This window comes from Coloeus monedula (genome assembly GCF_965178545.1).
Source record: "Coloeus monedula genome assembly, chromosome: 7".
NCBI lineage: Eukaryota > Metazoa > Chordata > Aves > Passeriformes > Corvidae > Coloeus > Coloeus monedula.
Genome location: NC_138787.1, coordinates 16,815,105 through 16,838,761, shown reverse-complemented (window position 1 = coordinate 16,838,761; position 23,657 = coordinate 16,815,105). Strand labels below are relative to the sequence as shown.

General features: G+C 38.4%; 1 protein-coding gene across 3 annotated transcripts in view; it reads right to left on the bottom strand.

Moving 5' to 3' along the window:
• Window positions 1-23,657, bottom strand: part of ZNF385B (zinc finger protein 385B) — a gene marked incomplete at both ends in the record, with an annotated part of 165,397 nt that overhangs the window by 54,665 nt on the left and 87,075 nt on the right. For 2 of the 3 annotated variants that reach the window (XM_082284957.1, XM_082284956.1), the window contains one exon: window positions 234-364. In XM_082284957.1, coding sequence (XP_082141083.1) covers window positions 234-364 — 131 coding nt within the window. Of the gene's footprint in view, window positions 1-200; window positions 365-23,657 lie in introns of all 3 variants that reach the window. The other variant, XM_082284958.1, reaches the window with a different exon arrangement.

The following is a 23,657-nucleotide window of genomic DNA, read 5'->3' as shown; positions in this document are numbered from 1 at the left end:
AAAGACCAGCTCAATAGACCAAGCTAAAAACTAGTCATCCCCGTTCACAGTGAGAAGGCTGGACACCACTCCAAGCCTTTCATACAGGGGAAAAGCAACCACCATGGCACAGAAAAAAAGGGCTCCCTAGAACTGTGTAAGCAATGCACTGTTTTAAGGCAGCTTCAACACTGATATTAGAACCAGATTGGAAAGCATACACTGAAACTAAATGTGGAAACACCTTTACTTACTGTGTTAAAATTTGGGAAGAATCCAACAGCAGAGCTGCTGTCCACAGGGAAGGACATAAAGGGTTTGATATCCAGGGAAGGCTGCATCATCAAGGTAGGTGTACGCACAAGGGTGGGAAGTGTAGTAGTGCCTGCCAAGAGCAAACAAAACCAGGAATTCATGGTATTCTCCTTTCTGCAACACACACAGTATAGCTGACACAACTGCCAAGAAAAAATTATACAGGGGATGATGAAAAGGCTCTGTAGGAGTTAATATCATTAAAAGGAACCTATTTACACACAGCACAGATGAGGCAGAGCACTTCCCTATGGCCATGGATACTCAGATGCTGAAGAGAAGACATATGGTATATAAATCACACTGGCAGGTAGAATAAATCCTTTCTACAGCTGAAAAATTCTTCTTGTGCCAAAAGGCCAGGATGGGTGCCCATGAAAGTCAGATGCTTTTGCAATTCATGGTTGCCTACTAGATCAGCCAGCCCAGACAATACATGTATGCAGAAATCCAGAGGTTTGTTTCCAAATAGTGATCTGTGTGTTATTTTTCCCTCTTCTGACTAACGATCAGGTGCTACACAAACACCATTTCATCTAACATCTAAAAAATTGCCTTTTTTACGGTGCAAGGCAAATATTAGAAAACAGCCAACAATTAAATAATCAGCTAGCATATCAATGAACATAATTCTTTACATGCAATGCTAACTAGCTTTTTCTAAATTGGAGCTCTCCAAACAAAAGCTTTCCAGAAATCTGTATGCTAAATGTTTTTCCGTATACACTTAAGAACCATTGCCCAGCAAGATCCCAAAGGAATGGGCAGGCATAGATGTCCAAAAATTCATTTTTAACTAGCTATCTGCCCTATTCACACAGTAAGTGTGCCTAGTACACAGCTCCCAGCTATGCCTATGGGAGTATTTTCTCCCTGAAATCATACAAAATAGATTTCAAATAAAATTTTCCTCATTGAAATACGAAGTGCAAAAAAAAATACAAAATCTCAGTGTCTCCTTCCTGGGTTGAATAAATAATTCAACACTGACAGAGCAGGCAGTGGAACATAAGTGTCCCACACCTCTAAAGGATGGTGAGTCACTCTCTGTCTCTCCTCTGTCACAATTTCTCCATAATTACCTCCTTCTTCCACTCATCAGTGACCAGCAGCTGGGAGCATAACAGGCCTCTTAGGAGCTTCCCTTGTCTCAAGCACAGCTTACACAATACCTGAGCTTTTTCTCATGCAACTCCTCTGAGCTTTCCTAACCCAGCCAGGAAGGGGATGGGCAGGAGGGAGGGGAGGGGGACTGAGACGGAGCCAGAAGGAGGGGGTTAGAAAAGTAAACAAGCAATTTTCCTTCTCTTCTGCCACAAAATCAAATCATTTGTATCCACTTGCAAAATACCAGGCAATCTACACTGGCTTCCTGAGCACCAGTCTTCCATTAAGGGATCTCCCTTTCTGCCTGTTAAGGACACACAAAACCGAAGGCAGAGTAGACATTTTCATCCTTTTCACTGCGCTACCTCCACAGTCCCAATTTCAAACCTATCTTACAGTATCCAAGAGGAAAGCTAAGTTCAGAAGCCAGATGGAGCTGCATGGATTTTTTGGATGACCAAACACTTGTAACTAGCCCTGAGCCCAAATTTTGTTGATGCTGGAGAGACAGTCATTTTGATCCCAGCTGCAGCACAGTAAACATTATATTATGGTCTAGCAGATGAATAGCAGGCTATAATCTATTCTCTTTTTCTTCTATAGGAAAACCATGATGATTGCACAAAGATGGGTCAATGACCATAGCCAACAACCGTTCTATGCTATGGAGAGAGAATTGTTTCACACCATCCCAAATGATCTGCACAATTTGAAAGGAAAAATATGCCTGAGAAACTTTCCCAAAATATTTTCTCCCTTCTTCTATCCCAATACTTTCATAAATGTCAGGTTTGTTCCTGCATAAGCCCATGAAACTAACTGACAGTTGTGCCTAAGTAACGGTAAGTCAAAGCTTATTCAAGTGGAGTCACAAACCTCAAAAAGCTAAAGGCTAACACGCCTATAGTGTCTTATTCATATCCATAATGGAAAATGAATGAATCAATAGGAAAGCAGTGTGTCAGAGAATTTATCCAAAGAAAGTATCTTCAACTGCAAAAATGATGATTATTTCTACTAGCTGGTTCTGAACAGTAGATTTACATAATTTGGATTTCAGAGTTGCATTCAAACAGGAACTATGCTGTATTCAATTACCTAAAGGGCCATCATCAATCTAACTTCTGCAAGTTTCTCTTTGAAGTTCATAGCAATTAAAGATCCATGAAGTTAAAGAAGACCTGTCCTGTCTTTACATAAATGTACTTCAGTGAAGCTATGGTTACATATACATAAACGTACTTCAGTGAAGCTATGGTTACATATTTTAACTCAATTTTTAAGAAAAACCCCCCCCAAAACAGAATAGACTTAAATTGTGACTGACATTTGAAATCAAAGTTACTTTTCCGATGCTGTCCTTATTCAATGTACAGAAAGCATTTGGCATAAAATCTTTAAAAATTAAAAAGCAATTAAGCATCCTCTTGGAAAAAAAGTGCAACCTTCTTTGTACTCCTTGAGTACAAAATCTTTCATGTGAAAAAGACATCTGAAATCTCTCTGCAGTTTTGCAGTCCATGGTGTTTCTGCTGCCAGGGTAATTTATGACCAAGAGACCAGAATACATTTGGAGTCCACACAGAACAGAAAACATACACACCTACCAGACTGATCAGTGAAGGCATTAATCATAAAAAATTTGTTCATTCTTTTTGCCAATTTACTACTTCAACAACTGCCAGCAAATTATCGACAACCCTGTTGGACTGAAGTTTGGCCTTCAGACCCACTTCTGAAAGCCTCTGAAGGAATTATCAGGTAAAGGTGACCTAAATTACAAGGAATAGCACTTCATGACAAAATCATCAAATCAAATGCAATAGGGCAGTTTTACACTGGCATTGCTCCCAACGGTCAGATAGATTCTCGCCACTACTCCAGCAAATCTGTATCCAGACCTGAACTAAGCAGGAATACTGGAACAAGAAAGATGCTGCTGACAAGCTTCATTATCTTCATAAATTTAACAGATGTTTACCATTTCATTAGCATTTTAATGATAAAGACAACTTACCATGTCAAACTCAGATTATTTTAAACTACCTGTATATCTTTGGAATAAATATAACTGCTCTTTCTTGTAAAGGCATTTGCTTATTTCAGCTTCATACACGTTAATCAGTATTTTATCTTTATAACTTCAATTTTGACTCCTACAGCAGGAGTTATCTTATGTACCAGGAATCTAAGCTGTGGAGAGACTTTGCAAAAGGCACTGATCCTCACTGGTCCCTTTTACCCTCGTCTAAGAGGAGAAAAACAGGTTTTCATCTCATCAGATGATCCAAAATGACTCATTTGATTAAAAGTTTTTCTTCTTCCTACATATATTTGTCTGAAAAAACAAGTCCCTGTGTAACAGGTGCTGCTCCTCTTCAGCCACGTTCACATACACTGCAGTGCACTAGGACACTGATGTTTCTACAGAAGTTAGGAAAGGTTGTCATCTTTACCCGAGTTTAATCCACCTCTAACAAATAAGGGGCAGTGAATTAAGCAATGCATATGGTATTTTTGGGGATCAATGGGAAGGTCTTGAATCTGTCACTCCTGTGGCAAGATGTGTCCCCAGGAGTGAGTTGCCAGCAAGGGGACAGCCAACACAGGGACTTGAAGAATCTCTACCAACAACCACCCACTTTTCCAGCTTCACAGAAAAACCACAGAATTCAAGACTAGCATGACTGCAGTTTTGGCAGAGGGAATCACAGTTCACTTTGGCCATGGTGAACAGTCACTACTCCTCTTCTTCAAGTAAAAGTGGTTTCTTGCAAGTCACTACAAAAGTTCAGTCAAATCTAAGCACATAACACCCCTTGTACCTCCTGAAAACTATTTGTGACACTATTACCTCTGTGATTTTCTCACCAGCTGCTTTTCTTTGTCACTGAAAAACACAAAAAAAGTGTAAAAAGTGTAAAAAAGTGAGGAACTAATGCCTGCTCATTAGTTCCTCAGATTTGGGTGACTATTAGACCATTATACAAAAAACCCAATTCCATCACAAAACATGCTCATATAAAACATATTTTGTGAATTATTTCAGCTTACTTAAAGAAATTAATTATATTCCAGACTTGAAAGCATTCTCTTCCAACATCTTCATTAAAGGCAACTATAGAGAAATCTGAAGGCATACTCAAGTCTCTCCCTTTTTCCTATTACCTAAAGATGTTACTACAGTATTTTAATCCTCCCACCCAAGGAAGCCATCCATACTCAGAGCAAGAGCAGTGGAAGAGTAACTGATGCACTGTCAGGACAGAATAAAAGTATTTGGGTGACAAAATTCTATGCACTGGACAATCTACATCCACCTCAGATTGCACATGGTTGCATTTGTTTTAGCTTGAGCCACTGACAGTATTTGGGAAAATTCCAAAGGGACACTGAGATAGTCACACCCACCACTACTTCTGTGCATTACACCAGCAGTTTTCAGTTTATGGACGGGCTGTGCTGCCTTTTTCATCCCCGAATTGTCTGACCATTTTCAGCCATGAGGAACCTTTACTTTCTACAGTAATGTTGAGTAGTCTTATCTGGCCCCAGAACAGTAGCAATAAAACTGGTGTGATGGATTAGTTCTGGGCTTTCTCCTCCCTTCACCTTTTTAGAACTGTGTTTTTGAGACACTGCTTGAGCCAACACTACCCCTTTGAGGGTGGATGACAAATTGCTCGTTTTGTTTTGCCCACATTGGCTGAACTACTTATGGACTGCAGCCAGAGTGTGCATGGCCACCCTGTCTCTAGACCTCACAGTCATGTCCATTTACAGCATTTTCCTTCTGAGCTCCAGAAGGTGGAAGCAGCTCCCTGAAAGGATTCTGAGACAATTCTGCATGTGTTCACCTATGAGATTTTTTTCTGGGACCCTACAGTGTCAGTACAGTTTATTAATTTGTCAGAGGAAGCTTTCAACGTTTTCAGAAATATTTACTTCTGCATGGCTCAAAAATCCAGTTTCACAGACAGGTTAGAGTCAGAGGTAGTACCTAGGGCTTTCATACTGAATAAAAATCTCTTCAGCTCTATTGCTCACATAAAAGCCCAAAAAACTGCTAAAACCCCCAACTTACACAAGACTTTCCTACACTTGCTTATATGCAACTTTATGAAAAGATATGCAGAAAAAAAATGTTTATAAAAATCCCACCACCTAACTACATGATAAAAAATCAACAGTTTTCTTCCTTTTTTATCTTATGCCCCCATTGCATCATGCCTCAGATCTGCTTCCACCACAGGTTTTCTCCCCCATACCTGACAGGTAAAAATCAATCACTTGCAAGTCACAACACTCTGTTGTTTGGGCATTTATAAGACATTAGAGCCTGAGATATTTCACAATGCTTAGTATTAGTCATTTTTCCTTTTCAGTATGATCAGTTTAGAGGATTTAGACATTTTCTAATTTTGTTTGTTTACTTACAGCTATACATGGGTATTAGAGGATGTTTATGCCTAAGATAAACTCATAAAAACAAGTTAAGTGCAAGTAAAGTAATTCAGAGTTTCTGAACAGCAGGTGTTGAAATCAAAACACTTTGATTTCATTCTATTCAATCTATCAAATTCTATTCTAGAAGTATCCCACTAATAATACTGCTGAAGGTGAATATTAACACATGCACCCCTCTTATATTATAAAGCTTAATAAATACAGAATTTAAATAGATTTTTTCCACATTTCACTCAGCAGACCAAACATTTCTTCCCTATAATATGGTATTATGAGAAGTGAGACCTACAACACTCACATGGATTCCAGTCTGTCAAAAGAAGTCACGGAGAGATAAGACCATTACTTCAACAAATTTTCCCAAATTAATGTGATGTTAAGAGATAACTCACTATCCATGCTACTTATTTTTACAAGTAACTTGAAGCAGAAGCCCAGAATATATGTGATATGGCACAGCCCCTAGATGACAATAGGAAAAATGCTAACAAGTTTTCTGTTCCCTGGGCACCACACCAACTAAAATACTAATGAATGAGGATACAGCTCCTTTGGGAGTCGACATGATTAGCATCAGAGCTAGTGATACACATCTTTTAAAACCTGGAGAGTGCACTGTGTTTGCATCTCCTAAATGTTATTCACGCACCAATGGAATAGTTAAACCTCCATTGGCTTACTAACGAATTTGAAAAACAAACTATGCACACCCATCCATGTCTGGCAAATAAAACCCGGTGAATCCTCAAAAGATGTGCTGCTTTGTTTTTTTCAGGAGCCACAAGGAAAGGCTCCTGAACTAGTGTAGAAATCATGGCTACTCAACAGCACTAAAGAAGAACCCCTCCATGGAACACTCATAAAGTAAGTGATAGGAAAGCACTGGTCCAGGTCCAGCCTTCCACAGCAACATATGGGTACAAAATGATATGCCAAATATTCTGCACTCCATTTGGAGTTATTTTTTCAGTAGATGTTTCAGCAAACCCAGAGGCATTTGATGCAACTTCACTGCAATGCACAAATTATCTGTATATTGTACAGTTTAAGCGCTTAACGCTCAAGAATGACTTACCTAAAAATGTCAGATTATGAAAATAATTCTCTTGCTAAAAATTAAAACATGATTTCCAGTATGCTTGACCATGAAGTTAGTATTCCATTATTATCCATATAGAAATGAATGGTCTATGAAGGTGTACAATCAGAATTCCATATTCTCCTTTTGTATAAAATCTGATACCTTGAAATGGGGTACTTCTATGTTTCAAATGCATGTAGACTTCCACTAACTAGGTCAACACCAAAAATAAATCGAAATCTGGTGCTGCTGAAATGAATGGAAGCTTTGGCATTTAGTCAATCCAAAAAGTTAGCCAGCACTTACTTATCTAATACTGATGATTATATGCAACTCATTTACAAAAGTTGTATAGCCTTATATTGCATGTTATTCACGTAAGAATTCTAAAAATAAAAACAAACCTTACAAGTAAGCATATCTTCACTGGATCAGAGCCTTCCTCATTGAAATATCAGGTAGTTACTTGGGATTACTTTGACTCCCATTAATTGTTAATATTCCTTTTGCCTAGCTAATTGTTTTCCATCTCCAATGCCTTATGATTGAAGGATGGTCATTAAAAAAAAAAGTAGACTGTAGATCATAAATATTATGTACATACTTGATATTAAGATAACGAAAAAAATGATATTGAAAATTTCTGTTATGATAATATGAATACTCAAAAAAACTGTGTCAATACTTATTGCCTTAATCTTTACATTTAGTGTATCAAAATCATGTACATGAACAAATAATGATGTCTACTGGGGACAGGGGAGCTGAGGAGGGGGAAGATAGAGACAAAACATTAGGAAACTGGAATTTCAATATTTTAGAGACAAATGCATTAGAAAATTAATAAAAAAAAAAATCTTATTCTTCTTGCAGTTGTACTGCCTTTCTAATAGTTTTCAATAACAACAGGAATCCCCACAGGTTTTTTATGGAAGATATCAGAACAGATGGAGTGGGAAGTGAAGTCCAATAATCAGGAAAGTGAAGTTCCAATAAATAGGAACATATTATCTTGAATTTTCCTTAAATAACTGTGTTACAATTGCCTGATCATAACATCAGGAAGAGCTCTGTCCTTCCTGGATTTGCAGGATGTGTGACTCATGCTCCTGTCCCTTCTCATGCAGATGTCACTCTGTGTTCCTGTGGCTCAGGACTTGCACACCTGCACAGCGACCAGCCGAGACTTTACGGCCATTGTGCTTCGCTGTTCCACACGTTTTTTCTCAGTATTTACACTCCCAAGCCAAGCGAACGCCACAAGCACTCTACTGCTATCAAAGCATGTTTGTTAGCACTGGCTCCTTGTCAAGTCTAAGCAATTAAATAAATTACAAAACATCCTTTACTATATTTAGAAGAAACATGCTGGCTGGAGTACAACTGCAATTTGCTATTATCTATAGATACCGTGGAATATTTGCTATTAGTTTCTTAAAAGAGATAGTTCTCTACACTTCTAAAGCAACCCAGACCGTTTGTTTGACTGGTAAATAGAGTGCCATGTCGAGACTTAACACAATCAAGCTCAGTAAGCTGGACTTTATTCCAATAAAACAGTAACAACTATTAACAAATGCAATGCTCTGGCCTGCATTAAGGTCAGCTGGAGCTTTGCAGTCTATCCCTGTTTCTGTTTCTCAGAATCTCCTGGCTGGCTCAAGTTTCTGCCTCTGGTCTCCACAGACTTGAGTGAGCAACATTACCCCCTCCTCTGTTCTTATCTGCTTCTAGGAAACATTGCTTTGGACTTGTTTTCACTTTGAAGCTTTCCAAGTATAAAAGAAAAAAACAGCTGCATCTTTTTCAGCTCTTTATTCTTCTGCCATCTGGACTAATGGAGATCTTTCTGAAATCCTTAGGATCCTTTTTCTTGATTTATTTAAACCAGCCCCCACCCTTGCCTTTTGTACTATCCCAACCCAAATGCAGTGAGAGAAGGTGTTTGCTTTTCTGCTGTCACCCTTAACTGAAAACACATCAAGTAATACCTACTGAAGTCACAATCTTGTCCAGAGACTGGTGCAACTTCTGTAACAGTCTCCATTTTTTAACTCAGTGTGTATTCTTTGGTGCTGGGCATCAAGCCTGTAATTGTCCCAGATAAAGCACTGCACTCCCTTCCCTTCTGGTACAGGAAACACAGGTTTTCTTACAAACTGAAGCATCCCTGACAAAGAACAGGAGTGAAAAAGCCTAACATATATTACCTTGAAAGTTTCATAATTTGAAGGAAAGCACTTAATTGCAGTTAGTTTTTTAGAGTCTGTTATCTCTTCAACTCTCATATAATGTAAAGTTTCTCAAAATCCAACTCTTACCCATGATTATGGCACCACTGAGGTCATCATCTAACCTTCAGTGATCCTCAGCAGAGACTTTCTTTCAGGAGGTACTGAGCTGCTATCCACAAAAACCAAACAAGCCTGTCACCAGGAACGCTGCTGGGTGATTCATTTGTTATTTGCTGGACAAACAGATTTAGGTTTGCAGCTGGTTTCTTGCTCCTTACTGCACTTCAGTATGCCAACCCACCAGCACAGCAGTGCTGTGCACAAAGGTAGGAAGGGTCTAGACACATACACCCTCACAAATGTGTCTAGTCCCTTAACCACATTAGACAATTTCCAAGTCTCTTGCAAGTCATCATAGCTCAGAGAATTTCATGCCTTGTTTGCTTTTCCCACATAATACACAATCTCCTCTAGAAAATAGAGTCACCCAAGTTGCTTCTTGTTTTCTAAGTTTTTCTATTTGTATTGCTCCCTACATATCCTTCACATAAAAGATTGCAGCAAGAACTAATTTAGGTTATTCAAAGAGGTCTCTTGAAAATACTGGCATTGGAAACCCATGTCTCCACCAAATTAAATCTATTTTCCTTCCAATTATAATTTTTTAATTTTCAGAAATTTCAAAAGATGTTTGTACATTCAGTCTACTCCTTTTCTTTCCAAACCATCACAATACCAGTCACAATCTTCCCCTTACTTGCCATCATTTCCACAGCTAGACACATGCTTTTAGAAGCACCACTATCTTTCTGTTCACAAATAAAAAACAGTGATACAGGGAAGAAAGCCAGATTTAAAAACCTTCATAATATTGTCCATGTAGTCTACACATGTTCCACATTGAATTTAACTGCTGTCCCACAGCATAGGGCGTGCAGCATACAAGCTCCTGTCCAAAAGAGATCAAACACGTCTACCTGCTGCCCCCAACTAAAGCCACAAAAACACCTTCATAGGACTTCCTGGAGGATTTCAACTTCCTCCTAATCAGATGCCATACTACATCTACTTCTTTTCAGAGCCCACACTCCTGAACAGCCACAGCAAGGGACACGTCAGAGTTCCAGCTTTACAAGTTACCAGTGCATCCTGTAGCACCATACCTGGACACAAGAAGTGCAGAGACCTCACCCCACAAGTGAGTGTAGGAGCCAGACTTAGCACTTATCTCATCTAAAAATACAAAGAAAGGTACTTGAACCTGCCTCTGGGAAGAGCACAAGAGCTGCATTTTTCTTCTAGCTTTCTGAAGTTCTTTAGGCCATTTACAAAAGGAAGGCAGATACTACAAGTTTAGAATATTGCCTCACAATATTCAGAAGCTTCGTATGTTTTTGCTATGACCACACAATCATGAAGGATTTTAGCAAACCAAAAGACATAATAAAACACAGACCATGTAGTCCCATAAAGGCTTCCCACTATTAATCAGTGCCATGATGCTTATTTAAATCACTAAGATTATAATCCACCACCTCTGCAGCACTTAAACATACACACATACACATATACACAGCTTAAGACTCAGAAGTAAATAATAATTTCATTTCAACATGGTGCTTTTGTGACTTTGGGTGCTGTGAAACAGTGAGAAACTATCAAGCCTGAACAAACCTGGGCTGCTGTAATTGTGTGTTAACTTTGATGGTCTGTGAGAAGAGCACACCAGGTGTCTGAAATGTGCCCCCTGATTCTTGGGGCTGTGCTGTGCAGGGGCAGGAGCTGGACTTTGATGCTCCCTCTGGGTCCCTTTCCTACTCAGAATAATCTGTGATTTTGTGATTATGTGAGTGTTTGCAACTTAACCCCAGAGGGAGGGCAGCCTGCTATACAACATTAAAATATAACCTAAAAGACTGATAAAACTGAATTTCAGTGGCATTTTCCCTGCTATTCTTCTTAGAATTAAAAGGGTTACTAGCTAGCTTTCTGCTACAGAACTGCATTTTAAATAACTTCTAGGGGAAAAAGGAAACAAAAAAAAAATGAAAAGAAACAGTGCCTGTTTGAATTTTTTAAAGAGTTCATGAAAGGGGACCTCAGAGCACAGGGTTACAGACAGCATGGGGTCATGGCACTTAGAAGATCAAAGTCCACAAATCCTGTCTCTCTTGAATTAAGGTGCACTGCTTTACTTATTCTCAAAGTCAGCATTGATGAATAAGTAAGAACTTGAAAACTTAAAAAACTATAATATATGCTACCTATCCTCTATTACACAGGGAGAATGAAGACAATAGATCTCAAATTAACAGATCTGCTAGCACAGACTGCCACATTTGCGATGTTATTGAACATTAATTAAACACTGTATCTGACTAAAAACCTTTTTCTGCTTTGGGGTGCGGCAGTGCTCCAGCCCTGCCATGGCTGGTACATAAAGACTTTTGATGCTGCTATGTTTTCAAAGAATGCATGACATGAACTTTCACAATTCTACCCTCAGCTTACCTTCAGAAAGAGAGAAAAAAAAAAAAAAAAAAAAGAAAAGACGCATATAACAAAATGTTTCTGTTAAAATTAAATTGAGATTGGACTGAAAAAGAATTTTTTTACCAAAATATTTGAACTGACTTTTAATAGGGCTTCAACTGATACAAGCCTTTCAAAAAAAGGCTTCTTTTTTCTTCTAGTTTCCCAGAGACTAATTAATATCACTTTAATATTATTTATTTCATAAACTAAATGTAATTAATCAAACACTATGCTGAAAATAAAGACAAATAAACAGAAGTGTGAAAGCATTTTTAAGAAATGTGTCATACAGCCTGCATCTACTTTCCATCACAACATCAGAGCAGGCTGGTTCGCCCCACTGCCCCTCTGGTCCTAACACTCCCCTTGAGCCAGCACAGGGAATCAGACCAGTTGTAAACAAACACAAACCAACAAAAGAGAAATTTGCTTTCAAGCAGACCAGTGTGGTCGAGCTGAAGTCATGGTCGTGAAACAGAAGAGTACCAAGATGGGGACAGCAGAAGAGAAAAATTTTGTGAGCACCAATGCATCTTATTCTCATCCTGTCTCATCTGAATTAGCCCTCATCTTTCCTGCAGTGTAACAGTCATATTTCATGCCTGCCACATCATGTTTCTGGTTATTTCTCTCTCTTATGGTGTCTGTTTAAGTTGACAACATGGCAGCGTTAACTCAAATTCACCTTATGAACACTGCAATCCAGTCCTGCATTCGCAGAACAGTGATTCCTGCTCATGTGCTGCATTGGTTATTACTCAGCTCCTGAGTTCCTTCATATACTTTGGCATAATTCATGTTTCCTTTTCTTCAAAGGGAAGATAACCTATTAGTTCTTAAAGTCAGTCTGTTCGTTCTTCTCTTTTAAAATGCTGTGACCCCATCAGCTCTCTCACTGCTCTGGAACCTCTTTACAAGTACCACAGATCTGTATTTTCGTCCATGCAAGTGTCCTTGTGGCCTGCCCATCAGAGCCAGAGCTTTGAAGATTCTGGTTCATCGAGACACTCTGACCTAGTCTTACAGGCTTTTTTACTTTATATTGATGACTTTCACATGAACACAACTGATCTTTCTAACACAAAGTCATTAAAAACTGGCACCATGTAACCCAAACTTCTTGATTTTATCTTTCACGATAACATTTCACCTTTTAATTTGGTATTCTGTATTTTAAGTGCACTTACAGAAAGATTTCTTTAAGTTTGATGCTTATTTCAGTATCATTTTATTTTCTATTTTTTTTCCTACAGATTCATGTTGCTCTTTCTTCCTTCTTAGCAATTTAAACCACTTTCCATTTCCTACCTCTACACACAGTTTTTCTGCTTGAGTCTGTAAGAATTTTATAGTTCAGCCAAATTAATCTTGCCACATTTCCTAACTTGCCTCTGCCATGAGACAGTTTGCAGCTGTGTTCTTATTAGGGTTTCTTTAGAAGAAATTTCAAACCCTTACAGTATGCTTGATAAAAAGAAATATCCCAGTAAGGATATCTCACAGAAAAAAACTACCCAATCCTTTTTTCAGAACTGCTTTCAGTACTGGTTGTTTGGTATATTATCATGCAGCAACATTTTGCTGCGTAATTTCAAAACCAGGCAAGATGGCTATTCTGTCATTTTTTTTTTCTACTAAAGGCAACTCCCCCTCAGTTCTAATAAATAATGCTTTGCCCAATCTTAAAAATAAGTGTAAGACTTCATTCTAATTTTAAAAGCAGTAATCAGTACTTCATATTGAGTATCCTAAATGCTAGTTTAAAGATGAATCTAAGCAGCAGAAAGACTCCAGCTGGCCTCCTGGAACAGGTAGTTTATTTCCCTTTCACTTCTAAATCACTGGTTATGTACTGTTGTAAATAATTGAGCCTACAATTCTGAGTACTGAGAAAGAAGAAATGAACCCTTCACTTTTTTTTCCCTCCCCATTCTGATGCCTGATTTAAGAATGTGCTTAAATTCCCAGTCACTGGGCTTTAAATTCATATTTAAACATTCCTACTAATTCTCTCAACAGTACCACACATCTTTAACCTCACTTCATACTTTGTGATTGGGAAGACTGAAGAGAGGATTTTCTGATTGAAAGTCAATGCACATTTCACAGAAAGAATATGGTTTGAAATATGACTTTATCTTTCTAAATTATTCAAAACTTAACAATCAGAGGTGAAACTATATAACTTAAAGAAAGGGTGTTTTGTTTTTTCGCAGTGGAAAGAACTGGCAAAAAGCACAAAGAAGAAAAAATACTGCTATTGCAAAGGCATGGCTTCCACCCCCAGTGATGTTTCTAGTAGCTATAATGCCACTCCCAGCAAAAGGGAGAGCAAAAACACTGACATGCAACCCATATTCTTGGGGGGAGAATTATTCATGTAAGATTTTGAAGTCATAGTTGAAGGCACTTGATGAGTATACGTTTAGACACAAAGAAATCTTTAAAATACTTTATCTATAGTATACCTCTGCTTTTCCCTTTTAATTGGCTATATTTACAAAACTAAGAGAAGCAAGATTGTCTTTATAAACCTAAGACCTAAGCTGTGATGTGTGATATACAAAACTCTGGCAAGTAATTCAAACATGGATCTGTTACCCTGGTGCAAATCTGTCATCATTCCTTTTAAGTCCAGGGAATCACTAGGATTAGCAGCAGTACAGGTGTGAAATTTGGCTGAATAACTTCGGCAGGAGGAGCTCTGTGTAGAAGCAGCAGCTACCAGGTCAGACACTATAGCGAACCTTTCCCAGTGCGAAGCAATAGCAAGACAAGGTACCAAAGTATTTGTTATCAGTTTCGTGCAGTCAGTTTGATACTACACCCACAGAAACTGCTACGTGCTCTTTGCTCACTAATAGTTCTTAAACTGCTGCACAGAGGAACCCAGTGAGGACATGAAACCTGCCAACACCGACTGGAAAGAGGTGAACAACTGACATTCCACAGAGCAGCACTTGTAGGAGGAACCCAGCAAGGGAGTCGTGCAGAATGGCTTGGAGATGAGGGGAGGACATCACAGCTCACCCACTCCTCTATCTATTACCACATCTACTGGACTCTCCCTCCACTTCTGTGCAGACGTCTGAATTATAACATCCTACATAAATATCTGCTACAGTAGCATGCTAAATCTGCAAGAGAAGGTTGCAAAGAGAGGGATGAAACACTGGCTCCTTAGTTAAGGTCAAGGCTGGTATGTTTCTGTGGATACACCAGAAATAGTTTCACAGTTCATCACACATTCCAGAATGGGTTTAAAATATACCACGCATCTTCCCAACAGATACAGCCTTTCAGAGTAAAACCATACCCCAGAACACACTCAGTGCCATATAACCTACAGATTCTAACCAAGGTCCCTAATTCAGGAGCTGGAATTCCTTAAGCAGGTGATTAAGTTTTGCAGTTGCAGTTCAATCACCTACAGAAGGAGCCCACATTTTTTTAACAGAGTCACCTCCAAGAAAAGCATAAGTGATCTCCCTCCACCTCCACCGGTAGTACCTACACCCTTGTAATTTCTGTGTCCTTCTTCCAGAATTTTCAAGACAGTTCTGTGGAACTATTTGATCTGAGGCTGGGTGAAATTCCTCAATTACTATAGTATATGTCTGTCAGCAGAAAGAAGCATTAACTTGCTTTTATGCACTTTGACCAGGAAAATGCATAATGACCCTAGTTGGTTCCAAAGAAAAAGATTCTTTTGAAAATTGACATTTGAAAAAGTGTAGTCAGAGTGGAAGAATAAGTCTATTTGTCAATAGGATAATGTTTAGATTTATGAGAAAAATATAAGTTATTCTAAATACACCTCAAAGATGCCAATATGCACCAAGTTTTGGTGGTTCGGGGTTTTGTTTTCTTTGGTTTTTTTTTTTTAAATTTAAGTTCCATTTCACCATCTTTTCAAAGACAGCTTTTAATCTTACAGTTTTCTGCCAACACAGAAATTCAGGCTGGTACAACACCTTTTCCCTGGGACATGAAATTCAAATATCTTCTATTAAACACTTTTGAAAGTTACACCAAAAAAAAAAAAAAAAGTAATGCAAAGTGAAATTTAATCATCAGATATGTTTTCTATTATAAAAGAACAGAAATATATGCCACATATTTTAAGTGCTTATGGAATACACATTTGAATTATGGTATACACATGAATTGAGTACCATGACAGATGCCTCACTTGGGGAAAAAAAAAAGACAGGTATGTCCTTAGACAATGCTGGAGCCAGAATGCAAAACAGCCATAACCATTTTCTTTTTTCCCCCAGATTGAACAGCACTGATTGCAACAAAGGACTTCAGAAGAGCAATCATTCAACATGAAAAGAAGAGGAAATATGTCTCCAACACAAACTGAAAAACAGTCATCCTGTGACATGAGTGCTCACCTGCAACAAAGTATTTAATTGGGATCCATGATGAAGGATAAGAAAAATTAACTTAAAATGGGAATAAGAAGAACTTGTAAGAGCAACTGGATTCCAGTGTGGCAAACATTAGAAAACTTCCGCTTACACTGAAATTTCAAACTTTGGTGCCTACAAGAACAGCAGTTTGAACATGATGAGCATTGCCCAGTACTTCTATTTCTGTACATACATGTTCAAATATAACACTGGAGAAAATCTGTAAATCAATCTAAAACCACCCTTCATATGTTAGGCTAGGCATAGATTAATAAATCACTCTATCTGGCAGTGGTGCAGAGTTAGACAAAAAACTATAGAAAATAAAAATATCTGGACATTTAGTCTGAAAGATCTTTAGTGCCCTTGGTCATGCAGTGAGAAATAATAAAAAAAAAGGTATAAATAGTAAAAACGCTTGATGTGCTTCCAAATAATATTTGAGTTGAAAGAGCAAGGTATTGACCTGCCAGAGTAGCAATTAAGGTGAAGGAAGAAAAAGCCTAATAGCAGCCTAATAACCTAGCCACAGCATGAAGGACAAAACTCAAACTATCCATGTATCCTTTACATGAAGGAAAGGCTCACAAGTCCATCTCTGATAAAGCTTATTGTGCTGAGCAGCAGGTACCTTTTAACTGGAAAAGCATTTACAAATTGAAAAGAGACTGAGGTAAAGCAAGCTCTGGGAAGTCTAGAAAACACAAAAAGTTAAATATGGACACCCTTGGAACAATACATGACAGATGTAGAGGCTAGAGGGGGTACAGGTATTTAAAAGACTTCTGAGGTGAAGAATTCTGAAAGGTTTTGGAGAATAGAGAGAATTGAAATAAAGACATGTGAGAAAAACAGGTCTGAATATCATGGAAAGCTTCTTGACACCAAGATTATTCTGAGAGATATTTAATGTTCACGGTGGCAGCCTTTTTTAGCTGAACCAAAGTGCCGAAATAATCTCCTAAGAGATTTTGAGATTCTCAATAGCACATGCATTTGTATCAAGACTGAATAAAACAGTGTTGTAAGTACAAGAGAAGCAATTCCACATTGGCAAGGAGAGGATCAGATGACCAGCAATGGGTACCATGATTGTAGTTGTTAAAGACAATTTGCAATAAGGTATTGATAGTCAGTGCTAAACTTTTATTTTATGAAGTACAAGCATGGCCTTTCTTCATTTCAAGGATACTATGTCTTTCAGAAAGTTTTATCATGAGTTTTGATCAAGAGATCAATAAAACAAAATATAACAGAAGCAAACAAAACCACAAGCGTATGTTACCAGCTAACATTAATGATAACCCCAATGCAATGCATTTTATTGGCTCCATTTTACAGGAAAAAAGAGGGTCCTTCCCCCACAGAGTTGTCAAAAGCTTAACACTGTAACACAGAAATAGAAAGAAATAGCTCTGTATTTCTCTGTATAGAGCAGTAAAATGCTTTAGCTTAAAAAACAAGAACTCTTATTTCTGTTTCAAATTTGCATTTTTATTTTCTGATGGTACTTGCAGTCTATTTTACTTGAAGTGCAGAAGACAATATAAACACTGACAGTGTCACTCTGGATTATGTGCTTATTCCTGTGGAGAAGTAAAGCAGGAAAACTTCTACACTTCTGTCAAATTTGGTTTGTTGACAATTGAACAGTTTAGTAGTTCTCAGTACAGGAGCAGTTGCAAATCCTGGGAAAAGAAGGTTGCTAAGATTCCCTCTCACTCTGCAAGTGGAATTTTCCACTTTATATAAATACTATTTTTGTCAAAGCAATTTGTACAGAGTCATGCTACCACTGCACATGAAATGGAAAGTTCCACAGCTGTAATGAAAATGGGAGCTTTATGTCATGGAACACTTTTATTTTCATATGAAGGACAAACATGCATCATAGTCAAAAGCAGCATTGCTTATCTTTGCAGTAAATACAAGATTTACAGTTTTATTCCTAAATATCAGTTGGATCTGATTTTAAATGCTAATTTTCCATAATGCATTCCTAGCAAAAGTTCATGATAAAATACCCTGAGCACAGCTGCTAGTTGCCATGTCCCTTACATCTACTGTAACAATTAGCTTGCATGCAAATGCGCACTGAATCAGCAAAAAAAAAAAAGCTTTCATTTAGGGACATTAGGATTTGTGCAAGTGGCAACAAAGCAAGATATCTACCAAAGAATTTATATTTACTCTTTCTAGAGTGATGGCAACTTTCAGCTATCATTACTACATATATCAAAGGATTTTGATTAAAATCTGATCATTGAGTCATGGAAAGTAAGGCTAGACAATCTCAAGTCATCCAATCCATCTAGATGAAATAAAACAAGAATTCTACCTTAAATCTACAATGTCAGTCAAACACCACGTTATTTGAAAATCACTTTACTATAAATAGCACTCAGAACAGTGGGGAAAAGAAATTCAGGTAAGTGAAAAGCTGGCAGGAGAAGAGAAAAAAAAAAAAGAGTGCTACTGGCTCCATGGAATTTTGTCTATTTTCTATACATGTGTGTATCTCAAAAAAAAAAAAATCCTATCTTTTAACAGATCTATTGACAAGAAGCTACAAAAATCCCTAATACATGACACAGTTAAAGGAATGGACCAGTAGACTATGTGATATTTGCAGAATAAATAGAAAATAATGACAAGTGTCAGGATCTTGCTCATAGTCTGGAACTTTAATTACTGAAAAGAAAATATAGAGGAAAATAATTAGAAAGATCATAGCTGTTAATTATGCAGAATAATTGATGGAATTATAACAATTGCTTAGGCATTTCAAGGTTCATCCTTCAGTAGCAACTACCTGTTGAAAGAACTGTTCTGTCTAATACTGGTAAGAGCAATATAGACATATCAACCACCTTTTCCTGAAGGCCTGCAATCCCACTGCTCCATGTTTTGCTCATGCTGGAAAAGCTATACTTATGAAAGTATAAATATGTATTTGGCTTGCAAAGAAAATTGTCACTGGTGCTAAATCACAGCCAAAAAAAACTATATGCAACTTTCAGTTTTCAGAAGAGTTTATAGGGCTGGACTTAAAGACAGTAATAGCTCTGCTTGTAGATTGAACAACTTAGAGAACTAGTGAGATTTAACACATACAACATGTCAAAAGAGAAATGCTCCCCAAAAGATTCAAGCAAAGGGAAGAGGACTAAAGTGGGATATAAAATGGGATATACAGTTTCACTGATCGAGTCAGCAGATTTGATTTCACAGAACTGAGCCTGTGTGGATACTGACTCAAGCAGGCACTGCTCAGTTTGAGGCCAGGCCAAGGTTACCTGGTGGCCTTCAGTTCCTATGACAGACATACATTTGGCACCTTTACATACACAGCTGTCCTTCTCAGGAGAGCAAACAGGTACTGAGAAACCTTCAGTACCTGCATTACAACCACTGTGCTGAAAGGAGCCTGTCAGTCTCAAGAGCTGCTGTTATCCTGTCTCTCGTAAAAAAACCGTTCATTTCATTAAGTGCCCTTGCAACTACAAACCCCCACTTCCAGGCACCCATATCAATGAATCTCATCAAGAACGTCTGCCCAAACTTATTTCACTCTTAAATAGATTCCCACCATCCTCTCATCTTGTACTACTTTACAGAATGTATGAGAAAAATGAATGAGTAGGTTAAAAGTAGGTTAAGAATTACCAAAATCAAGACACTTGTGAATTTCTCTGCAGTGCCTTTCAGCTGACAGGCAAGCACAAGTTTTCTTAGTTGCTGACATCACAGCGATGTGCTGACAGCAGAACTGGTAGAATATGCAGGGTGCCTTACTATTCCCCATGTCACTGGCACCTCTCCTCAGCACCACGTGCCCACGGTTGGTAGCTCTTGCAGCAAAGCAGGAGACCTTGCCTTGAGGGTCCCCACCCACCCATGGTGGCCTGCTGTCCTGAGAGCCTGCTCCTGTAAACTATTCCACTTTTCATCACTGCAGCTTCACACAAAGCTCAAACCATGATCTGGAAGAGATCCCTTGTAGAGAGCCACGTCAGTGCTGACTACAAAGACAACTTTCTTAAGTGGTCCATGTTTTGAAAGATACGTATTTGTATAAACTTAAAAAAAATAGAGGAGAAAATAAACAAGACAAAAATTTCATTAGTTCATTCAAACTAATACTGGACTTTTCACAAGACCGTTAGGGAGCTGTTAACACCAAGTAATAAACGGCTTGTAACAATGCTCTCCTTTGAAATGTTCCAGTGTTAACCAAACAGTGGCTGCATTGCTCCCTTAAGCTGATCTGGTCTCAAACTGCACAGCAGCAGAAGCTGTAAGCAAAAAAAAAAAAAAAAGAATAAATACTGTAAGATCTCAGCTTAAGTTTTGTCACACAACATGTTGACATATGAAAGGTTGACGATGATCTAGGTTGGAATTTCAGTTTCATTAAAAGTGTTAAGGAGGTCTAAATAACTGGGAACTTAAAAAACTCTATTATTTTATTTGAATTAAATGCATGCTTTGGGTTTATCTATGCACTTTGAAAACCAAAAGACTTCTCAGAAAGCTTTTGTATCTGAAACAATTGAAAGCAAATAAGGAAATCAAACTTCCAGCAAGAGTTGGATGTGTTTCATGGTGCAAGCAGGCTAAACTCTTAGAATACAACAGATTAAATAAGATACACTAATATCTTCATTTAAGAAGGGCACAAGCAGGTGTAAGTGGAGCTATAGGTAACCAAGAACCACATGAGTATCTTTTCAGTTCTCTGAAGTCTAAAAGAGACATCAGATGACATCCTGTGCTGTTGTCAGTGAATGAAGTGGTTCTGCTTGTCTGCATTAAAATAGGATTTGTTTGATGCTGCCAAGTAAGCTCTTGAAAACAACTGGTTGCACTTTCCATCCTCCATCTTCCTCATAGAGGAGAAAAGCCTTCTTTGATACCAGGCAGTTCCAACAATGGGGAATCCCACATTCAATAAATGCGGTGAGACTTCTACTAAATACAGAGCACTAACATGATACTTTAACTGGAGAAAGTGGCACTCAAATTCAGCTAATTCAAGATTCCAAAAGGTGTCTTGGTACACACTCCATTGACAGCATGCATACATACATATTAAGAGGCAGAATTCCCACCGTACATCCAGCACCAGCAGTTCATATAGATTTGTCAAATATCAGACAAAAATTACTTAAAATAATAGAGTTTTATTTTCATTAGCACATCCATCACTACTTTTTCTTAAGAATGGATTTCCTTATTTAGCATGTCTCTACATAAAAACTACTATAGTTCCTATTCTCCCTGCTTTAACATCAATCATCCTTTTTTAAAATTTTTCTCTCATAGTTGGTTTCCAGCACCAGTCTCAGCAGTGTTCAGTCTGACTTTCTCATGGCTTTTCCCCATGAATTATTTTCAATTTCACATGTCAGTAAAATTTCCAAATCCCTGACACCATGACATTAAGATCAAAAACTGATGATAATTCCACCCCAACCCCTTTTTATTTTATTATTTTTAAGAAAAGCATTCCTTTTTCTTTTTTAACATACTTTCTTTTTCAGATCAACACTGAAGTTAGATGAGAACTTTAACTTTTATCCCTTTTAGGAACTGACCCCACTTTTCTTTTATCCCTTTTAGGAACTGACCCCACTTTTCCAAAGGAGCTGTTGTTCTCTGTTCCATCAAGAAACTAAGAAAGCTTGAGCTGCTCTCCAGGTGGCATATATTGTACATACAAGGCTCTTCACTTTTCATGCAATTTGTTCCATTAGTGAAGGTAAACCACAGTATTGAATTTTAAAGCAGGACCTCATGTATAATTTATAAAAACTGCCAATTGCATCAACCTTACTTTTCTGGTGTATTTTCTCCTTCAAAATGTCCCATGCTGTTATAGTTCAGCCATAGGCACAGTATCAATTACTGGCCGTGACCCTGTGTTGGCATCCATTTTGTTGCTATCAACAATCACTTGAATGTTACAGATTTCTGGCTGACAACATCACCTATTGCTTTGTTGTTACACTTAAAGTTGCCATAGAGACAAAAGAACAGCTGAATAGCAATCTTAATGCCTGTAGAAATGGTTATTCCTTAGTAATAGGATGCTACTTGCCAGTACGGAGCCTCAGGTTCTAATAGAAGTTATTCTCAATAGTAAGTTTTGAGTCAGAGCCTTGCTCCAAAAAAAAAAAAAAAAAAAGGTAAAGACAAAAGAGCCTTGTGTTTCCTCCTGCCCACTGTAGTTTTGTGGGTAATGAAGAGGCAAAGGAGACTGTCTCCCTGCTGTGGCATGAGAGATGAACACAGCAGAAGTTGACTCCAGTCCCATATCCTGAAGGATAAAACAGTCACTGCACAAAGTGTAGTGCAGACTCTTACCTTATTCTCTCTTCTTATGTATGTATTTTCTCTTCTTATGTCTCAAAATGGGTGGGAATAAGGAAGTTTCCTGCTTCATCTTCCTGACAAGTAAAGTGCTTCACCACCTCATGCAAAGTGCTGCTTCAATCCAGAGAAACACAACACAACCTAGGAAAAAAATCAAGGATCCCCTCCTTGAATTTTTTCCTCTAGCCACACAGATCTGCTTTCTCTCCAGTACAGCCCTTCCTCTACAGACTATGTGCAGAAGCTCAGACTAACAGCTGAATCCCACTCCTCTCTGCTCATAACCCATTAACTCATATTACAGTGTAACTTGCAACTGATGGGAATTGAAGGCACTCAGCCCTGGAATACTTTGCACCATTCAGATTCCAGTCCTAGGTTTTGAAATCCTTCCATCTCCCCACAGCTCCTGCTCCTGAGAGGACAGAATGCATGGGATCAGAGCAAGTATTACCTTTTCTATTGTAAATCCTGTTGTTGAGGAATCAGAGAATTTCTGAAGATAATTATAAATAGCAGATTATCCCTGGTTTGGTACAAACAAAATGCAGCAAGTCAGAACCTTGTCCTGCAAAGCCATCCCACAGACAAAGCAAGCAGCTGTCAGGGACAGACAGCTGAAAGAATATTTTCCTATACAAGGGCCTTCCCCTCACTCTCAACTTGACACCACTGCCCTGCTCCCAACACCTCAGTGGCAGTGTGAACTCAAAACCTATTCGCAGGGTTTGCTGCCTGATCCTCCCCCAGCAGCAGGAGCAGCTTTAGCCCCTCAATTTCCTGCCCCATGAGCAGACCCTGACTTGTCTGTTCCCACGAGGTTCAAGATAATACAGTCAGGAGGAATATTCTAGCAAGTAGTGGGGGATAATACAGAAGAGAAGGAGGAAAACTGAGATCCAAGTGATTCTTCCTCCTCCTCACCAGGCCTCTCTGTTGAAAGACTCCTGCATGCCCTTTCCCAGTCACTGAATTTTCTCGCCCCCTGCCTCTGCTTCCCACAGCCCTGACATCCCACTTGAGGCTCCTTTCACCTCTACCGTGGCCTCTTGCGAACCCTCAGCTTTCAACAACCTGGCCTCTGTGCCAAAATACATTTTGTTGACACTTCAGAAAGAACACTTCACACTGACAATCATGAGCTTT